The 21,742-nt window shown below is 42.8% G+C and overlaps 1 protein-coding gene across 32 annotated transcripts in view; it reads right to left on the minus strand.

Annotated features, from left to right (window-relative positions):
- Positions 1–991: 991 nt before the first annotated feature.
- LOC137879462 (ankyrin-3-like) overlaps positions 992–21,742 on the minus strand; it is a 122,521-nt gene continuing 101,770 nt past the window's right edge. For 20 of the 32 annotated variants that reach the window (XM_068720321.1, XM_068720279.1, XM_068720349.1 and 17 more), the window contains 11 exons: positions 20,564–20,645; positions 12,010–19,239; positions 11,034–11,108; positions 10,676–10,807; positions 10,124–10,267; positions 6,335–7,763; positions 5,974–6,136; positions 5,150–5,233; positions 4,897–5,010; positions 3,717–3,808; positions 992–2,503 (listed from right to left, as the gene is read on the minus strand). In XM_068720321.1, the coding sequence (XP_068576422.1) occupies positions 3,737–3,808; positions 4,897–5,010; positions 5,150–5,233; positions 5,974–6,136; positions 6,335–7,763; positions 10,124–10,267; positions 10,676–10,807; positions 11,034–11,108; positions 12,010–19,239; positions 20,564–20,645 (9,525 nt within the window). In that variant the 3' untranslated portion in view covers positions 992–2,503; positions 3,717–3,736. Of the gene's footprint in view, positions 2,504–3,716; positions 3,809–4,896; positions 5,011–5,149; positions 5,234–5,973; positions 6,137–6,334; positions 7,764–10,112; positions 10,268–10,675; positions 10,808–11,033; positions 11,109–12,009; positions 19,240–20,563; positions 20,646–21,742 lie in introns of those variants that run through there. The other 12 variants (XM_068720443.1, XM_068720433.1, XM_068720454.1 and 9 more) reach the window with 10 other exon arrangements.

Consider the following 21,742-nt stretch of genomic DNA (forward strand, 5'->3'; position numbering starts at 1 on the left):
ATTAGTCATCATCTGCATAAAACATCAATTTGAAGTGGGATATGAAATGTTAATAAATCATACATGTGAGAGGTAAGACTTGGTGGGACTGCTTTGGAATAATGTTTACTTTTTATTATGGGGCGTGGGGAGTTAGAGGGGTTATCCTCTAATCAGGGTTGGTGGTTCGATCCCAGACTCCCCCTGTCCACATGACAAAGTGTCCTCTGGCTTTGTAAATGCAGTCCATTAATTACTTATTCAACATAAATTAGCAATATCCTCATGGGGAAACTCTTGTTTCCTGGCCCCAACAAGGTGGTCCAAACATGGAAACAAGCAGCCCTGGAGATTCTTTGCTGAAGGACACTTTGGTGGGGACTTGGAGGCAGCACATAACTCTGATTGAAGGGCAGTGTCTCATCACTTACATAATAAAAACAAATGTTCAAGGACACAATGACAAGACGAGAAACAATTGTATTGCGAAATCAATGCATTTTTATTTTTTTATTTTTAGGTTTTTTTATTTTTTTAAAGACGTCTGAAACATTTGTGGTGGCATCATTGCTGCTATAGCCTCTAAAAGACCTTGAATAACCAAAGTGCTAGAATAGTTACATTTCAATGGCTTCACTCTTGTTAGTAAGAATTGTACATCAAAAAATCTGCTCAGGTGAAAACACATATCAAACAAAATTGACAGTTCAACCATATCAAAGGATCGTCTACCCCCTGATTGACAGTAGTATAAGGGGATGTGGTACAGCACCCTACCTGACTTCCTTTACAACCCCCCCCCCCCCCCCCCCCCCCATCCCACCCAAAAAAAGTCACATGATTTTCATGTCCACAGCATAGACATCAGCATACTGAGCCATTGCATCAGTAGAACACCACACTTGAACTACATGGGCATCTAATGAAAACCAATACAAAGATAATTCCTAATGTAAAGTAACATTTTTCGACACTGCATATAAAGACTCTCAAGCCGAAAGAGATCACACCGTTTCAGAGTTAAACACAATTTATTTAGTGCTTAAATCATTGTTTTTGACCATCCAGTGTTTTTGTCATATGCTATTCAGAGCTACAATCAAATAATGTCTTTATGTGTCCTTAAAGTGAGAAGGTTTTAAATTAAGGAAATACATCACCAAAAAAAAAATCAAAAATGAAATGCCCCAGTTTTCCTTTAATGCCACAGCAGCCGTTAGAAAACCAAATTGACACACTGCTAAAATGATTACAAACAGTCTAACAGTGTACAGAGACTCCTACATCTTATAGCCAATACGCACAATACAGTTATAATTTTACAGCGAGCCAGCCTACTAGCAGTACATTCAGATTACTTCGTTCTTGTAGCAGAAGCTGCCCTCCGGTTTTACACAGACAGACAAGACATCACGCCCTCAAGAAGCTATCAAACTCTTTTTTCATCCTCATCCCAACATGATAAATGTTTTAATGGTAGTGTTTTTCACTTTAAAGTATAAAATCGGTGACAAATGTTGGGGCTATATGTGTACACAGATAAAGGGGTTTATTTGTCATTTGAATACAGTGTTTGCAAACTTGTAAAAGTTGTACTTAAAATAATGTGAACAGCATGCATGAAAATATGATGAGTACTCTGAAAGGCTGCATTTTGTAGGATTAGATCCATTCTCACTTTGGGAATTAATGAAATTTGATTTTCTGGAAATTTCCGTTGTTAAAATCAAACCAGCTTTTTTTTGTTTCATGTACAAACATTATACCTGCTCTAATAGTTAATTATACAAGAACCTGTGAAGTTACACTCAAATCTTTAAAAGTGGAACCGTTTCAATAAGTTTTGAAAGCACTTGAAAAGGTTACTCTCCTCAGTGCGTTCTCAACCACTAGCGTACGCTTTATTAAGAATTTTACACATTGTAATTTTATATACAGAAAACAGCTTTTGTGTTAGTATAAGTTTTAAAAAGGAAGAAAAAAAAGTCCCAAAACAATTTACATCCTGACAACAATGGTTTTCAAGAAGAAACTATAAGGCGAGTGTTGAAGTTGGATCAGAAGTGTTCCATTAGATTTTTTTTGTTTGTGTTATTGTGTCTACTTCATTCTTTCCACCCACCTTGTGGATTGAGCTCTTGTGCCATCTTTGGTCACAGTTACACTTGTGTGGTCGTCAGTAATGGAGTCTTTTATCGCTTTCATAACAAATGACGCTCCTCAAACAAAGCTCTGACAACACCAGTGGACCGATGGCACGTATCGTTTCACACAAAACAGGAAGCAGAATCATCGTCCACGGGTCCACCACAGTCAGAAGGCCAGAACCTCTCGGTCCTATCATTGACAGGAAGTGAGTTTTTCATGCTCATGCGTAAGTCAGAAGGGTCAACTCCTCTCACGTGAAAAAACGTTTGTTTGAAGCAGATCCAGTTGCAGACTGGACCCTGAAGTCGTCACACTGAAGCTCTCTAGCCCTCTGAACTCTTATTCCCAGGAAACATCTGACTTTGTTCCTGTACCTCTGTAACACACAAAATAGTACATCACATATTGGAGCACACTATTGTAATACATTTATAGATTACAATTGCCAGTAGTGATGCTGAATGCCATACATTTCCTAATATCTACAATTGTACATTATTTTGAAATTAAATATTATCTTATTGTACATATTAAATTAAATTCAAAGGGTCACGATCTTCCAATTCGTTGAATGACAACATGTTAACAAGACCTGATGGTCCGTGGGTTGAGAAACTCTTTTCCAGGCTTCACAGTAGTGCCATATTATTTCTGAGTCAGTTTTGTACAGATGGAATGATTCACTGCAAACACAACACACGAGTGAACAGCAGTGGGGATTAACAGTCTGGCCAGTGGGATAACAAACTCTTTTTGGATGCTACAATGCTGTTGTGAGTTGGGGATTTAGCGGACAAAAACAGGCATGGAGGGTATCAGTGGGGCAACATAATGCTGAGGTGTGTACCGCCCGTCAGCCCGGTTCCCTGTTCACACACACTCAGTGAACACGGAGGGCAGAAATGTTGCCAGGGGATAACCAGGCTCAGACATCAGTCAGCCTTTTTCCTTTTGAGTCTGTCGGACAGGACCACTATCTGGGGAGGGGTAAATTAAAGGGATAGTTTAACATTTGGCTTTGTTAAGATATCACTCTCATGTCTGTGATCAGGTACAGAGCTGCTGCCAGGAGGTGATTAGCAAAGCATAAGGACTGGTGGCACAGGGAAACAGCTAGCTAGTTTGGTTAATATCATGGACATATTATAAGAACTGGAGACCGGACCTCAAGATAGAGCCTATTCAGTCTAATGAGAAATGCTCACCTGGCAAATACGCCATAAAAGTTTTCCAGCTTCCAGCTTTATTTGGGGTGTACGGTCCACTGAATATGCTCAGTAGTGTTTCTCCTGCCGGGCCCCGCACGCAAACTGTTGCTCTGTTACATTGTAATGACGTCACAGATGTTTACATTTTCTCGGCTTAATTAAGGAAGGTTTAACACATTTAAAACCTCATAAAATATTCATAATAAAAAGAGATTTTTTGATGCAATACCGCGAGTGGCGACGGGGCAAAATTGGAAGCAAGGCTGAGCGGCGGCTCCGTCACCACAGTGAACAGTATACCCCTATGTACAGAAACATGCTGCACATAGATTCATTCATACTATACACACATCCTATGCTGATTGTGTTGTGGCACTGTACCTGGTAGAGCACAACCATCCCTATGAGTGTAGCTTTTTGTCCCCTGATCTTCTGTCATCCTTTCGTCTGCTATTTCTTGACCCTTCTCCTTGCTAGAAAACACAAACACACACAGAAATATAGTTGAGACGTGGCATTCTTATCATCCAATAGGAGGAAAACAACCCAACACACAAACCTGGAACACAAAACGGAGACAAAAGCAAAAAGCAAAACTCCACACACTGTAGGAAAAGCAATCAAAAACTTGCACGTTAGTAGTAGCTTAATTGTTAGGAATATTATTAGGACCCAAACCACACAGCAACCAGATCGATGTCTGGAGGAAGACAGGTTATATTATTGTGGAAGGAGTTAGAAACAAAAGAGGCAGATTGTATTTTCACAGCAGAATTACAGCACTCATTAGTCATATTGTTGACTAATCCACTAAACACTTTAAAACACCATTAAAACCACAAAAAAAAACACGTCAGGAGCAGAGTCAGCATCCCCTTTGTTATGCAAACACAATGGACACCACACAGTGTCAAAACACAACATGCAAGAATGCACTTCAAATGACTGCATTTACATTTTTTTTGCCCAGAAGAGAGATCATGAGAACAGTTATCCTGAACCAGTTAATCCAGTGTTAATCAAAATTCCACCTGCACCGCTGGAGGATAACATGATCACATCTAACTGATCCTCCGTTTGACTTCATTGTTCGACTTAAAGCTGCACTCAAACAGTGACACTGTTTTTTTAAGAGACAGTATTTCTTTATCAACCTCTTTAACCCAAATTTCCCTTTTAACAACCAAGAAGCTTTAAAGTTAAGAAAAGTATTTTACTCACACGTGAGACAATTTCCCACAGTATATTTATTCTGTATCTGCTTGTTCTAGAACTTTGGTGAAGCTATATGAGGGAAATATTGTGAAAAAAATGTTTTTTGTATATCATTTTATATCAATTCTATATCTGATTCATTACATATTTCCAATCTTTCTTTTCTGTTACAGCCCCAGTTTTGTGGTTTAGGCTGTTTAAATTGTCCAGTGAAGCTTTAAGCCTAACTTTTGTATTATCTGTTAACCTTCCACTAGTTATGTTCTCCTAACTCCTCATCCAGCTAACCCATCCAGATTAGACCGTGAACCCAGGAACACAGTTAAAGGGTATCCTTCATGCCAACCTCTGACGCGTCTTCCTGCAGAGGGGGACTGTGCTGAAGGTCTCTGTGCCACCTGTCACCTCCTTGGTTTTCTGGTGTTGGAGTAGAAACCCGCCGAATAACCTTCCTGATTACCTGCCCGTGCAAGAAGGATGTCAACAAAAGAAAAAGAAAAGATCCGATGGAGTCTGCTTTTGTAAAAACAAACTCTCCCTGTGATGGTTTCTTTCAGAGCTGAATGAGAAATGGATTAGTGATATAAGTTATACGTTACTTTTCTACTGACGAGGTTACCATCGTGGTCCATAAAGTGTTCCTCGGTCACAGACTCGCCTGGGACATTCTTTGCTTGTTCTCCCTGCAAGCGTTTGTGGTTAGCACATGAATAAAAGCTCAGAAATGGCTGATTCAAACGTGATAAAACGATCCTTCACCATCACCACACCAAAACATCACCTCAAGAGAGAACCTCCATGGCAGAAAGAGGCTGAGAACTACATTCGTTTTCAACCAGCCATTCTAAACACCATGACCTGTGACAGGTTGAATAGTCATGTACACAAACATGACTATCACAACATCTATAAACTATCAGTACACCAAGCAATACCACTACAATGCACACCAGACTGAGCGGTCTAAACCAAACCAAACCAAACCACAGCTCAGCCCAGCTTCTGCTGCAGGCTTGTGGGATACCTTTAAAATGACACGGCGTCTGAAGATTCTGGTGGTTACAGTCTGTTCTTCCTCTGAACCGGAATCTACACTAAGCCGCTGCCGAGGAAGGTTTTAAAAGATCATTACACAAACACATGGAGGGAGTCAGGACGAGGAAGCAGCAAGAAAATTAGTTAATTGAGACATTTTTGTTGATGTCCTTTATGAACTTCAACTCCACGGTTGGCTCTATAAAAAAAAGAGAAACCTGCAATAAAACACTGAAGTTTATGTTTCCTCAGTGCAACTCATACCACAGGTTTAGAGGTGTCTCCTGCAACAATAATATAATATAGTGCTTTGGCAGCTACAGGTAATTATGTTTGATGCTGTTATAATGACCGTTTAGGGTATTTTCAATTGGTTAATTTTTCTTACCTGGACTTTTTTCTCCGACACTAGTGCTCCCTCTTCCTTTCTGCCATTCGATGATCCCGATGAGCGGTCCTGAGGTGAGTGCTTTGAGTTGTTGCCGTTCTGTCGGGACCTCCCTGATTCGCCCCTAGACGAGGAAGTGATGGAGTCACTGGAGTTCTCTTGGCTGTTGGCGAAGAAGCTCAGAGTTAGGAACTTCGGTGAAGGAATATGCAGCTCACACTGAGTGAAATATTGTGAAAAATATGTTTTTTTGTGTCTGAGAAGATTTCTGTAAAAGATGCACAAGAAAAAGCAGTATATCTCAAATTCAGGTTGACAAAAAATTGTTGTCGTCCTGGGAGGGACTCTGTTTGCCTTTTACCTTTCCCGCCTGTCGAGCCGGTCTGAGCTGACACTGCGGCCTGGCGTTGGTGGTTCCACATTGACGCTGGATGAATCACTGTGCCAACCTGAAAGTGAACACACTTCTTTTTCTGCCTGTTCAACCTGACCAAGAATCTCCTGAACACTGGCCTCGGTCATCTCTCTGTCCTCCTCCTTCTCCTCTGAGCCTTCTTCTTTCTCCACCTCCACCAACAGAGAGGCCTCTTCTGTGATTTCTTTGTTTCTGTTTCCCTCCTCTTCTTCCTCATTGGATTCAGACTCACTGGGCTGACATTCCCCAAGTGCCTCAACCCAGGCCTGAGGGGAGACGGGAGCAACGGCATGTTCCTCGGCTGCCTGGTCCCCTTCTGTCCCAAAAATATCTCTTTCACTGCCACACAACCCTTCTTCATCTTTAAACTGCAGTTGTCCATCTGTGTCATCCTGGTAGACCCTTTCCCCACCGTCCCCATCAACCTTTTGAACCTCAACTGTTTCATTTATACCCTCTTTGACAGCCTCTGCCTCTATTGTGGTACAACCTTTTTCTACTTCATGCCCAGTTTCTATAAGATTCTGCTGCTCTTCTGACAGATTCTGCACCTCCTCCACCTCGCAGGCTGCCCCCTTATTCCCATCATTTATCACATCTTTCTCTTCCTCTGCAAACCTCTCCTTCTGTTCCTTCAACATGTTATTCTCCTCTGCCAGTATAGATCTATCTTTTGTTATCATCTCACATTTTCTTTCCACATTTTTAATCAAGTCCTGCTCTACCCACTTTTCTACTAATCCATTTCCCTTCGCTAACTCCGCTGCAACCATCTCAACAACCTTCTCTATTTCCTCTGTCACTTCCTTTTCACTTCGTTTAAAACATAAATCCTCCTGGTCTACATCGGGGGAACTCATCTGTACTCCTCCATCTCCCATTTGTGCTCTGTCGGGCGATGAAGGGGTTATTGATGATACTGATGAGAATGAAGGGGAAGAAGTGGAGTAAGCCATGTCAATGTCTAACTCACACATCGCAGGGAGGGAGTGTGACTTGGGCTTGTGGCTAAGCTCCATTTCTTGAAAAGACCTGTCCTCCTCCTCGCTCAAAAGCAGCTGGTCGTTCAGAGCGATGTGGGGCTTTATGACCTTGGGAGGAACAGGATCGGGGAGTACAAAGACTGGGACAGACAGGGCCAGCTCACAGGGTCTGGGGGGGCTCCTAGGGGGGCCGTCTGGCTCTATCGCTGGGCTCCAGGGCAAGGGTTGAGGCTGGGAGTCAGCCAGCAAAGGGGTGTCTGGTTCTGGGTAATGGTGGTGCTGGTCGTGGGCAAGGGAAGGGTTGGGAGTGACAGGGAGTTCGGGCTCCAAGAAGTTGGGGTTAGAGTGCAGTGCGGCGGGGGACTGCAGCTCCGCTAGAATGCTCTGATAATCTGTAGGTGACAGGATGACAAATGTAGAGACATACACACACCGAAGCATATCACAAAGGAAACACAACACACCGAAAAACACACACACCCTAACACAGACACCGTATGACATGGAAGATGGCACAGAGGCTGAAGTGTAAAGTATGTATTCAGACAACCACTAGCTGAGATGGTGATATTTCAGAAGCTATGGCAGTATGACAAACCATTATCAAACATACCCAGTAAAATGTAATAAATATATACAATACATTTTAATGTATATGTTTGAAAATGCTAATATTTAACACAAATACAAATAATATTTAAGATATATAAAGAAATATATTCAAATTGACAGTAATCATAAAAGCACTGTCATGTTTATGAATAGTTGATTTTCAGATATGGTGAGGTAAGACATCGAAAGTGGGACACATTAGTCACGTAAGGCCTTATTAATCATGTAGTGTGGGATGTGATGAGTGTAAGATATTAATATTTGCCAGGGTGTTCTGTTACACGCTCACATGAGACAGTTGACAGATGAGAGATGTGAAAAGGAAGAGGTAACAAGAAGGAACAAGATAAAGGAAGAGCATGCTAAAACAATATTTCCATTGTAGAAGGGTCAATATGGGTTCCAGGTGGATGTGGGGAGATGGCGGGCACAAAATTACACTGGCAAGCAGGACAGGGAGACAGGGAGCGGAGAGGAGGGGAGGAAGGTGTGGGGCTTGGACAACGGGACCCAGAGGCAGAGACGGGAGGGAGAGTAGACAAGGAGAGAGGGGAGACAGGGCGAGAGGAGGAGGCCAGCTGGGTCACTAGAGACTCTTTACTTGGAAACACGGTGACAGAAGGTGAGGCCATGCCCGAGGGGGAGGAGGAGATGGGAGGAACAGGTGTGATGAGGGTGAGGTTGGTGGGTGTGGTTGCTGTTATAGAGGGTGCAGTAGTATGACAGGACATGTCAGCGGCAGATCCGGGTAATGTGAGAGAGGAGGCGTTTGGTTCAGCGACTGAAGGGTTTGGAGTCGGCGTGGTGAGTGAGGGGGAGGTTGGGACGGACGTGGGAGAGCACGTAACTGAAGAAGTAATGGGTGAGTTAGCAGCAGGTGAGGGAGATAAAGGTGAGGTGATGAGGGGGATTGGGGAGGACGGGCGGGGCGAGAAAGGGAAGGCAGGGGACTGACGGGGGTAAGTAGGGAGGCACTGAGGGATGAGGCATGGGGGAGGAGGGGAGAGGAAGTTGAACTTTGGTGGTTTGAATAGTGCCGGAGGTGCCAAGTCTTTGAGGGAAATGGAGGACTCGTAACTCAGAGAGCGGCGTGGGGAAAAGGGGCGGCAGTGAAGTGCTGCAGTGGGTGTAAGAGGAGTGGGTGGGGGGGTTGGGGTCGGCGATGGACAGAAGGAGCTGCGTGTCTGCAGGATAAAGGCAGCTTGAGTGCTTCTGGGGGTTAAGGGGATAATTACACAAACTATAGGAAAGGAATAAGGCAGGATGTATGCAGAAGAGACAACAAGTAAATTGGAAGAAGAGGGAAGAAGAACACATACAAGATTGTTTAATGTGGAACATGCTTGCACAAGAAGACAATGAATGATGTAATTCAAGGGTGTGTGGAGGAGGAGGCACATGAGGGATGGATAAGGACAGGGAAACACATGACTCTTAATTTGTTAAGAGCTGTTATGTGCTGTTATCAGCAGTAGATGCTGCTGTGGGAAGGTGATGGGTGGCAGGAGGAAGAGGAAGAGGAAGAGGAGGCAGTCTGGAGAGATTCTCTCATCTATCCAAGGAAGGCTCAGAGGAACTGGAGGAGAACTAGGAGAACTACACTAAAGCAACAGAGAAAAGCAAACTCTACAGGGTTATATCATTTCTACTTCAGTCAGACGTAATTGAAATATTATATTATATATATTATAGTATGCAGCATGCACTTAGAATGAGATTTTAATCGTGGATATTGCTCATTTGTGACAACTGGAAACACAATTGTGATTTGTAGAGGAGCCTTCACCCTGAGCAAGACCTGATGGTGATTAATTCAACAGAAGCCAATTCAAATCAGTGCAAGTGTTGAAGTGCTATTAAAAGCATGGCTATAATTTAATGAATTGAAGAGCAAGAAATTGAAATTGAAAGTACAATACCATAATAATTTATATGGCAAGTAAACTGTAAAGCATGGAAATCAGGAATACTTTTGGGGAACATTAGGAGTCAGTTGTCCAAACAAAATCCAAATCTGACTATTAATCAGCTTCCCAAGAGATTCGAACCAGGACTATAAATACGTCATCCATGCATTGGCACAACCAAAAAAAGGTAGCAGGGAGAGGTAACAGGTCAGCTAGACGGAGCTAAACTTTACCATCAGCCTGATCCCGGAAAACAGCGTTATCATCGGCAAAACATCTCGTGCCTGAAATGTTACCATAGTCAAATATTGGGCCCTCCAGTAAAGTCACAATATCCATCCGATTGACTTTGGTCAGCACTGACGTTAAGGCATCCGCTGCAGAAAAAAAGAAGACAAAAAAAGGTATTGAGTCACCTGAAAAAACAATGAAGCAAGGTTTGTAATTATGAGCAAAGCTGCTTAGTCCGATGTAGCAATAAGCCTGTTCCAAAATGTAAGCATCTTGCCCGGGTTGATGCTTACGGATGTCTGAACAGATGACAGGTTTGAGATGAAAACAGACAGAAAGAGAGTATAGACAAAGAGACAGACAAGTGAAGGTACTTTGACTAAGATGGACTACACAGATGCTTGTGAAAAAAAAAAAACTATTTTAGTGAATTAGCAATAGAAGTTTGTCTTCACAAGGTGATTCACTTTTTATCCATAAATCAAGAGAAGATAGACTGAAGAGAGTGAGAAAGAGATACAGAAACGTTTTTTCAATTTAAAAAATAGTCTTACTTGTGGCGTTTCTTCCTTCCCGACTGACCCATTTCTTAAGTAGCATGAAGCTCTGGGCTGTCAGAGAGTTGGGGTTCTCTAGCCTGACGTGGTTGATCTCATCCACTGTGAAGTTCATCTCCCGAGCCATCTCTGTGATGAGACAAAAGAAATATTTCAACTTCAATGTACATTTTATTTATATTGCAAACACTCAGACTGCAGAAGGTGGCTTAGATAGCCAGCATATACATATATTCTTTGTAAGTTACTCTGTTAGCCTGAAGATGGCAGTAAATAACAGGGTTTAAGACAGAAGAAAGAACGTAGAAGCGGATTAAGAGAGAGAAAAAAAGATGCAATGCAGAATGTTTGTCACCTGTCCAACTGAGTCCCAGGTGATCTGCAACGATGGCCATGCGCAAGTCTGTTCGCTCACAGGGACTCTGGGGACCTGAGAAGATAGAGGACAATGACTCATCAATAAGATTCACATTCTTCTCTCCCTATACACTTATGTTAGAGAGAAATAAACATGTACATAATTTTCCTTTTCTGGCCACTTGTTCATCAGAATTAATATTAATTAAGATTGTGTTCAAAATAATTATATTACAATGGGTTAGCATATTAGTGTTATATAACTGTAATATAGGTTCAATTATTTCCCCAGGATGGCAAGAAAAGGATATTTCACACTAGAGACATTATGGGCAACTTAAATATGTTCATAGAGTAAGTGGTGCTCTGTGACTGTTTGTGGTATGTATCCTCTAAGCAGGCAGTAACTGTCATGAGAATCACACAAAACAAAGCATAACATGACTCTCAACAACAGACTCATTGCTTTACAAATCTAGGGTGGAAAGATCTATGTTAGAATCTAAAATGTCAACATGCGAAGACGCTTTTGAGTGTTCTTTGCCAACACTAGTCAGCTTAAATGACAATTGATAGTATGAGAAATTCTGTAAGAACAAACTACAACAATAACTTGGTAGCCACCCCGCACAGACAGACAGACAGACAGACAGACCAGGGAGTCAAAAAGGGACTGGTTGTGCCAGTGGACCAGTCACTACTACTGGCATGCTCAATCTACTTTACGGAGGTTTAAAATGGTTGAAAGAGGGGAACAGAGAAAAGAGAATCTTGCAACAAGGACAATACAGTACACAGTACATCAATGACAAAAAATAAATTTAAATGACAGCTACTGTTCTGAAGAGAATATGTAAACACGCCACAGGCATTCCAGTCAATCCATTAAACGATCACAACGATGTCATGCAACTAAAAGTGAAATATATAAATATATAGATGTATTTTAAACATAGTGTGAAAGTTTTACAAACTAGGCTTGATCTCCGCGATGGGAGGCGTTCGAGACCCTGTGAGTCCCTGACTGCCCTCCTTCCCACCAGTCCGCCTACTCCTCCTGCTCCTCTCACTGCCGGAGGCCCTGTCCGTCGTCGCCACCTTTGCCCTTACGGACGCGGCCCCGGCCTCAGCCCTCGAACCTCTACCAGACCTGGATGAGCGGGAGGGCTGGGAGGGCTGGGAAGGCTGGGAGGCGTCCGACAGAGAGGTGCTCCGGGAGGTGCTGTCTTCCTCCGACTGCTCTGTCTGCGTCTTTTTCTCCTCGTCTGACAGGCGGTCCACCAACTTTAGCGTCTCCCCGCTAATGCCTTTAAAGTATTCGATCGTGCGCTTACAAACCTCACTAGGGTTCTCCTGTCTGTCCTGTCTACATGCTCCCTCACTTTTTACATTACTGACCTGATGTCTATCCTTCAATGGTAGCCTTGTGGGCAACTGTATGGCTGCTCTCCCTGTGTCCAATGCCCTCGTTGGCTGTGAGGTAACCCGAACTGAAACAAGTGAACTAGTTGTGGCACCAGGGCTGCTCTTTTTAACATCCTTGATTGGTATTCTAGACCTTGGTTCTACTTTGGCTATGGCTGGCTTTCGTCTCTTCCTGACCTCAACCTTCACTGGTTGTTTGGGCTTCTGTTTGCCTATGGCTGTTCCCTGCGTGTGAAATGACCAACCTGATGCTTTAACTGGAAGCCTCGACTTGGGCTGCTTCACTTCACTTTCTTTTACAGTTTCACTTTTCTGTTCCTGCACTTGACTGCTGTTGTGTACTTCCACTCTCTCTTCTACGTCCCTACAGCACAGTGTTTCTATCCTGCTAGCTTTTTGAAGAGTGGGCTCAGAGGAGGACTGCAAATTAAACACCACACTACCACATTGTATGTAGTTGGCCTGAACACTGGAGGACTCAAGGTTATTGTTGTTGTTGCAGTTTTCAGAAGGGAAATCTCTTCTCTCTAAGTTGGGCTCAGTGTGTCTGCTAGACTGGCTCTCTGTACACTGACCCTCTATGCTGATGTATTCTGGCACCATCTGACCCTCTGACATCTCAGCTTTACAATCGGTGAGATCCCCTGAGTCTTTTTTCACAGTTATAGAGGCAGTTATGCCCATCTTAATAGGAGTGCGTAATTTGGGATCAACCTTAGAGGCTGTGATTGTGCATGAGGAGGCGGTCTCAGCTATGGCTTCACAGGTGGGGGCATCAGTACCGGTATAGCCAGTGTCACTGCCAGGCTGTGCAGTGCTGCACTTTGCTGTTGTTGTTGTTGCTGCTGGTGTTGTGCTGCTGTCTGTGGTAGTATCTATATCTACTGTCTCCCCTGACTGAGAGGAAATTACCCCCAGGATCTTGCCCCCTCTCCCCTTTTCCCCTGTTTTAGGGTCAGAGGAATGCTCACCAATCTGGAAAAACTGAAGCCTCTCTTCAACAAAGTCCCGCTTGCTCATGTCAATAGCACCACTGCGGGTCATCTCAAACATCTTCCCTTCGTGGAAAGGGAAGGGGTTAGGCTCACTAGTCGGTGTGCTCTCATCAGTCGGTGTTCGAGCAGGGGTTGTGTCAGGTGTTGTAGCCTGTGATTTGTCCTCCACCGATAAACCAAAGGGCTTGGGGTCCTCATCTTTTGTTTTGGACTCAAAAACTCCATCATTATCACCCCCTTTGGTTGACCAGGGATCAAAGTCCAGGCCTTTGGTGGCAACAGTTTTAAAGGTTGAATTCAGCTCCTCTTCAAGTTGGTAGCCAAAGTAGTTTTCTGCAAAGCTCTGCCTTTCTGGATGTCTTCCTTCAAGGGTATAATCTTTCTCATCTCCACTGGCTGAGGATGTGTTGGTTTTAGTCTTTCCATTATCCCCCCCTTCCTCACATTTCTCTTCCTCTATCACTTCAAGCTTGGATTGAGTAAATGAGCGGTCGGTTGTTTTCCCATCATTGGACAGACTAGATGTTTTAGGGTCCTCGCTCAGTCCGTCATCCTCATCTTGAAGGTCATACCCATCTAAAGAGTCGACTTCAGTAGCATCTGTGTCATGGGAGAACTCAGCAGTGCTTGCTATGGAGCAGTCAGTGATTGACTGGTCATTGCCATTTTGGTCAAAGTCAGCATCCTCCTCCTTTATGACACCATTGATCTCAGACTCCCTATCGTTTCCGTTTTTCTGTGATTTTTTGGGCTGTTTCTCTCCCTCTTCCTTCATCTTGAAAGTGTACTTTTTGACAGGGATGGGATGGAAGACAGACTCATCATCACTGGAGTCGCTGTTATCAGCTCCAGGGGGAATAGGGGATGGAGGCTGAACCCTGATGATAGGCTCGGCTAAGAGGTGCCTATCATGCTCCTCTTGAAGGTTCACCTCTATCATCTCTGTCTCTGCCTCAGAAGAAGCACAAGAACCCCTTTTCTCAGGGTCAGACTGCTCTGCCTCTAAAGGAGGAGGAGGTGGAAACTCTATGTAAGCCACTCTTTTACCCCTTGACTTCTGTCTCTCGGTATCCTGTTTTCTATTGTGATTTTCTGAGGAAGCTGGCTTTGATTTTTCCTTTGAGGGCCCCTTGTAGATGAAGGTCTTCCCTTCTTCCTCCTCAGACTCCTCTGGGATAGGGCTTGGCATGTCGGGCATGAAGCCTATCACAGAGTCTGGTGTTCTTGAGGCCAGACTCACGTCCTCTGAGCCGGGAGTCACAGGGGTTACAGGACTTTTCCCAGAGCTGTCCAAGAAAGTCACTTGTTCTAGAGTGTCATCTTCTGGACTTTCTTGAGGAGATGGAGACTGCTTTTGCTTGACAGTGTAAAATGCACCCCTAGTCTCATGCACTGTCCTACTCTCATGGCTTACTATCTTTTTGTATGTTCCCAGCTGCCCCGAGGCGGTTTCTTTTTCATACTGCTTTCCTACTTGGATGCTAACATACACAGGTAAGGGTTTAATATCTTTGAAACCCTCTGTGACAACTACAGGAGTTAAGTCATCCAAATACTCTACTTGGTCACTATCAACACCGTTACACACAACATTCGACAGGCTATCGTCTGATGAGTCTGTTGATTTCCCTAGTGATGATCCACGAGTAGACTTGTTGGAGTCAGAGCTACTGTGTAACCGATTTCTAGCTAAAGGTATATGAGACCCTGCCCTCTCATGGGGTTCAACAGAGGCATCTAATTTTAAAGTGGTGGATTTGGGATTTTCTGAGAAATTAGATGGCTTTCTTATAGGAATTTGTGATTCCGAGTTTTTTTTTAGACTATCATTGCTATTTGGACTTTCTCGGACAACGAATTCTGTGTATATTATTTTTTTGGTGGTTTCTTGTCTTTGTGAATCACTATTATTGCCATCTTTTATAGAGTCATGGATTAAAGACTGAGATAATTTGGGAGATTGGGGTTTATAATTCCCATAGTCTTGGCTCTCCCATGTTTTGAATAACTTTTTCTCTTCCTGATCTTTTCCACTGGTCTCATGCTTGGGTGAGAACTTGTTTGATTCACTATCTAGACGTCTTCTCTGTATTCCTGGACTGTCTGGTGTTTTTGGAATGTTTGGACCAGCGAACACCTGATACACAGGTAGCTTACTTTCCTGGAGTTTCCTGATAGGAGGATTTGAATTTTGGCCACTCTGAGGACTCCTATCTTGCCTTTGAGCCTCTTGTTCAAACTTTAGCCTCACTGCACTGACCTTGGAGGAAGACATTTGAAAAGGTTTAGGGTTTTCACCTGTGCTCCCCTGTGATTTAGTATCTCCTTGTTTTCTTGGGTCTGATTCGCTGTACTGCAGCAATACTCTCCTCTCTGGACTGCTGGGCAAACTGGCACATTTCCTGTCACTGGAGCTGAACCTGTCTCTAAGCCTTTCTCTACTCCACTCTTCCCCACTACCTCCATTTCTATAAGCTGACCTTTCTGGACTGCTGTGTGTAGAACTGGGCCCGGATCGTGATTCTCTGAAGTCTGGTCTTCGAGATTTCTTTTCTGGAGAGGAGAGCTCATCGTTGAGCTGTTCTGTTTTATCACGAAAGAATTGAGATACCTCACTGAGTTTTTCCTCGGCCTCCTTTACAGTCCTGTCCACTCTGTCCTCATACATAACCTGTTCTCTCTCCTTACTCTGTGTGTCATCTGACACACGCATCCAAACCGATTGTTTTGGGCTACCAGGCTCAGACGAATACTGCAAAAGTGTCAATTTGTCAAAGTTATCATCAACATTGGCCATTCTTCCAGATTTGTCAAACACATTTCTCGACGATCTAAAGACATACTCTGTCCTTGGTCCAACTGATCTACCCTCACTGTGACTGCTTCTGTCTGGTGAGTGGAAGCGAGACCTATCCCTCAGATATTCCTCTGTGTCAGAATGAGACTGGTCAAATTTCTCAGAGAGTAGCATTTTCTCTGCAAAATTATAAGATTCTCCCCTAAGCTCTGATGCTTCGTCGTCATTGTACTCTACAGATTGCTGGCTAAGTAGCTTCAGTGTTTTGTAAGAGTCATCTGCCATGAGCTGGGCTGAACTAGGGCGACTGTCTTCCTCTTGTGACATGGGTGTGTTCACTCTGGGGGAGTCAAGGTACACTGGAAGTGATTCCTCAGGCTCCTCCTCTTCCTGTCTAGTTCCTGGGTAGTAATACATTTCCTTCTCTGCATGGTTTTTTGTCTCTCTGATGATGACCTCTGTTGGTTCTGTTTTATTGCCTTTTTCAATGTGAACCTCAATTATTCTTTCAACCTTAGGCTTGGAGTTGATGTCCTCGAGGACTCTTTGTGATGCTTCCTCATTGCCAGACTTGTGTTCAAACAGTCCAGCCAGCTCTCTAGATGGGTCTTTGCCTGACTGGAAAGCCTTCATTATATCATGCACGGACATAGTTTCCTCACACCTCTCTGATGCTGCTTCTTTGCCAGGTGGTTTGTGGTACACCATCCTGGTGGTGGTAGTGATGTGAGTCTCCTCCTTTACCCTCATCCCTTTTCCTATTGGATCCTCATCAGGGCTGACTTTTATTGAATAGCATTTATTCTGATCCGGAGTTGATGTAGCTTGATGCCCTTTAGAATCTGAATCAATATATCTGACAGGATGTGCATCCTCCATTGCAGGTTGTTTGTTGTCCTCTGGGGACTCATAGCTCCTGATAACATGAACAACCTCAGTCCTAGTTTCCGTGATTACTGGGGGAACTGGGATATCCTGAAAAAGGGCCTTGGGGCCCATGCCCTCAGCACTCTGAGGAGCAGAGGGTGTCCTTTCACTCCGGGTCTCAAAGCCACTGTCTGAGAGGGGGCTTTTATCCTGTTCATGTGAGATATCATCAGGGGAGTCTAGCACAGTGTCTGCACCAAAAAGCGCATCTGCTACTTTACTGATCTCTTTGTCTGAAGCTGATGAGCGCATGTTTGTTGGAGGCATTTTGAGCTTATGCTCCTGAACTGCTATTGTGGGTTTAAGGACACGTTTCTGCTTCTCCTTGCCCTCTCCTTCTCTCTTTCCCTCATCTGCTTTATGTTTTGTGTCATGCATTTTGGAGAAAGAGCTGCTCCCAACATCATTGGCCAGGTAGTCAACCACTTTGGAGAGATTGAAATCTCTATCTGGTATTGTTTTTGCTTTTGCTTGAGGAACCACAGTCTCATATCTTGGTGGATAGCTCCAGTTGCTTGGTGGTTGTTCGACTTGTACTTTTGAAAAGTGTATGTCATCCAAAGAACCTCTTGCAAGGGAAACCCTACCATCCTTCCCAGCGTCTTTGGTAAGGATTTCGCTCACTTTTACCAAATCTTGTTTTACTTTCTCCACAATTCTATATGGCTCCTCGTCCTCTATCCTAGCCTCTTTTGAAGAATCAGACTGAAATCCTTTATTGGCTGTGGAATTTGGGTCTGTCTGCAAAATGGCTGACATTCGTATCAAGTCCTCTTTCATTTCGGCTACATCTTTCAGAATCTCTTGGCTGGATGAAAGTGGTGATGTGGTGTTTGATTTGACGCAAGCAGAAAAATGAGGCGCTTTGATTGGGGAGAGAGTTCTGGCAAAAGAAGACTGCATCTGAGCATTCACCTCAACGGGCACCGTCTTCCGCGGGGACAGAAGGGCAGCAGCTGACTTGGACACCTCAGGTAACTTTTTAAACTGGGGCTCAGGCAGCACATTAATAACAGAGTACACCGGAACAGTCATTGTACTGGATGTTACAGCAGTGGTGGTGTTCGGAGGGGATCTCAGAGAGGCATAAAGGGAATTAGAAGCTGATGATCTAATGGACTGATATGAGGAGGATGCTGAAGAGGACAAGGACTTCAAGGTGCCATAGCCTGCAGAACAAGAATTAAATGTTTTTTCAACCTCATCAAAAGCTGCATTGACACTTGTAGTTGCAGCGTTGGTGGTTGCTTGTATTCTCTCTTGAAGACTGCTTGCGAGAAGAGATGTTGGGGATGAAGAGCGGTACTGTGTAGGCGACACAGTTCCATTGATCAGAGCTGCAGCACTTGGTGGGGTGTTTGATTTAAGTGGTGACGAAAGTGAAGAGAACAGGTTTCTTGCAGGGCCAGTGACATCTGAGGCAAAGGAACGCACAGAGGAGAGACCAGGGACTGTTTTTATGGGTGAGGAGGAAGATCCTGTGCTACAAGAGCCCCCCATTACGGTCTTGTATGGCAGGGGTGAACTGAACATACTCAGAGAAGATTTGGGAGACGTTGGAGGGGTCATGCTTATCGATGTTCTCTCAAGAAGAGGGCTTCCTCCTCCAGAGACAGTTATGGGGGAGGTCCTAGCAGACAATGCTGCCAGTCCTTTCATGGATATAGTATCTGGGGTGCTTCTACCTGGTGAGGCCAGGTGACTGGGGCTGACCTGCACTGGGTACTGGGCTTGCTGGACTACAGTTTTTATAGGAGAGGAGATGGTTCTGTAAGATCGGATGGGAGAGGCCATGTCACTAACTGACTTTACGGAAGAGGCAGGTGATCCCGGGATGTTGGTCTTGATAGGGGAGGCAGAGTTGATGGACCAGACAGACTTTAATGGAGAGGCAGAGGGCGTGTTGGATGACGAGCTGGAGAGGGAGCCAAACCCAGACTTGGCTTGGCCAGGGACGGCGACAGGAATAGGCGACCACGCCTGATAAGATCTCGTTGAAAAGACAGGTTTGTGAGGGTAGCTAGAAGGCTGTGTTCTCGGCGAGCTTCGATCAGTTGTTTCTTCAACAATAATTTAAATCAAAAGCAATAAAGAAGTAAACATAAAATATAACGAAAAATAAGTTGAAATAAATCATAAAAACCAGAAAGAGAAATTTGAGTCAGTCAGAAACAGCATATTCACAGCAGCAAGACAAAGTTTTACAGGAATTGTAAGAAAGGCCCCTAGTTAAAAACCCAGGATGAAATGGCAAATGATGGTCTAAAATCATTGACTAGTGACAAGATACACCCGATAAAGAACAGAGCATGTATTGGAACAAGATGTTTGACATGTGGTAGACTTGACAAAAAATGACATGATAACTAAAAATCACAATTCCATTGACTTTTGATGTGCTTAATCTATTTGCCTCCTTGCAACAGTGCCTTTTACTGTACATGTTTGATTGACATATGTTAATTTGGTTCATTTTCAATGCCAGAGATGACCCCACAAGTGTATACCATTAAAAAAAAGATTCACTTAACTTGTTTGACTTAAAGTAAAATATGAGGTTGCACTTTACAAAAAAATAACAGTAAATTAGCCATTCATGCCTGTCCAGCATTCCCTGCAATTTAAGACATATTTGAATTGTCTCTGTTTTCATTTTGGTCAACATTTCTCAAAATATACCTATGAATATATTATAAATCTTATCAAATTATTGATAACAACATATTTCTTTAGTAAAAAAGTTGGATGGACAAGGCTGGAATAATAAAACAAAACACAGACAGTATATCCAAATTTGTAAAACTTCTGTGTTATAGTATGTATTATGAAGACTTCCCCTAAAAATGCTTGCTCTAGCACAGTCTCAATGAAGGATAACTCAAGTTAATGTAAAGTGCAACCTGTTACCACATTAATATACACAGCCGCACACAATCATAAAGCCAATAAGAGTGAAATGGCCACTAAAAAAATGAGAACAATTCAAAAGAATATTTTTATTCAACATGAATCAAAACATTTTTGGGGTGAAATGATAAATGAACAGACAGACATTGATTCCCAGTGTTTCCACAAACGTGAAATAACAGAACAATTGAAACAGGGAGACTTTTTGTCAACATGGAGTGGGTAAGCAAAGCGTAACACACAGTAAACCATGCAAATGTTTGATGAACGACAGATGTTCAAAGAGTATGTATCAGGTGAATAAAATAAATGATTGATGAACAGGTTTTGTCAGGTAGATCTCTTTCTATACTATGGCTATACGAAAGAAAATATGTACACTGTATAGAGGGACCTTTAGACACTAAACCTAATTAAAATCACATTAACATCTGAAATCAATCAAAAATTTAATGCAAGTAAAAATGGGAAACTCACTCGCTGCTGGGTCGGTCAAATAGCTGTAGCGCTTACGCAAAGCTAAGGAGGCAAAGGTATGACGTCGTTCTGGCTTTTCAGTCTGAAACAAACAAAAAAGAACAAAAGATGCTTTAACATAAAAAATATGGTGAAATGTGATTCTGATCTATCAGAATTAGGTCTAAATATTAATGTTAATTTGTTAATTTAGATACCTCAGTGCACGAAAACTGTCCTGTTTTTAGTGAATCAGCACATGCTGTTAGTACTGGCACAAGGAGACACTGCAGGTGTACTATAGTGCCTCCTCTGGAGAGCAATGCATCTCTTCACTCACTGCATTTCTCAATGTCATAGCTTCAGACAAAATGTGCTTTGTCTGTATGGCCTACTCCAGTAAGTGGTCAGCATGGGCAGAATCCAACTTCCAGTTTGTTACGATGTGTAAAATTAACGTTCTATTATCATGAAGATGTGTTCCTCAGATCATCAAATGTGGTAACACGGTACACGTTCCTTAAATTAAAATAATAGTAACAATTGTTTCATTTAAATATTAGGACAGTGATACAAATTTTGCCCGGTCTCCAAAAATTAAGTTTATATTGGACAATTCTGCATTACATAATTTACTCCCTAAAAAGTCTTAATTCAGTTAATTCAGAACGCTGCAGCCAGGGTTTTGACAAACACCAAAAAAAAGAGAACACTGGCTACTTGTATCTTTTAGAATTGATTTTAAAGTCCTTTTAACTATCTACAAAGCCTTACATAATCTAACACCTTCATACATCAGCGACTGACTTTCATTTTACGTCCCAACAAGAACGCTCAGATCTTTCACTGCTGTTCTTTTAGAAGTTACTAATGTGTCACACAAGAAAACTGGGGATGGAAATACATGCTATTTTCCTGGTTTCTACTTGGGTTATTGCTGCTGTATTACGGAGCACTATGTAAACAAACTGAAATTTAAAGGGTTAAAATTCTGAAAATGAATGCATATTTGGTTGTTATGATCAGGACTAATGTTGGTTTAAAGATTTAACAATATTAACATATAACTTTTTTTAAGGGATGCACAAGAGTTAACCATACTTTAATCATACTGCAATTATTGTTGGAATATTTCAGTTGTTATAGTCACTAAACATTAAAAAACGCTGTTATTGAACATAATTTAAGTTTAATAACCTT

The sequence above is a fragment of the Cebidichthys violaceus genome, unplaced genomic scaffold (genome assembly GCF_023349555.1).
Source record: "Cebidichthys violaceus isolate CVI_PGR_0920_01 unplaced genomic scaffold, fCebVio1.0.p SCAF_10, whole genome shotgun sequence".
In the NCBI taxonomy this organism is placed as follows: Eukaryota; Metazoa; Chordata; class Actinopteri; order Perciformes; family Stichaeidae; genus Cebidichthys; species Cebidichthys violaceus.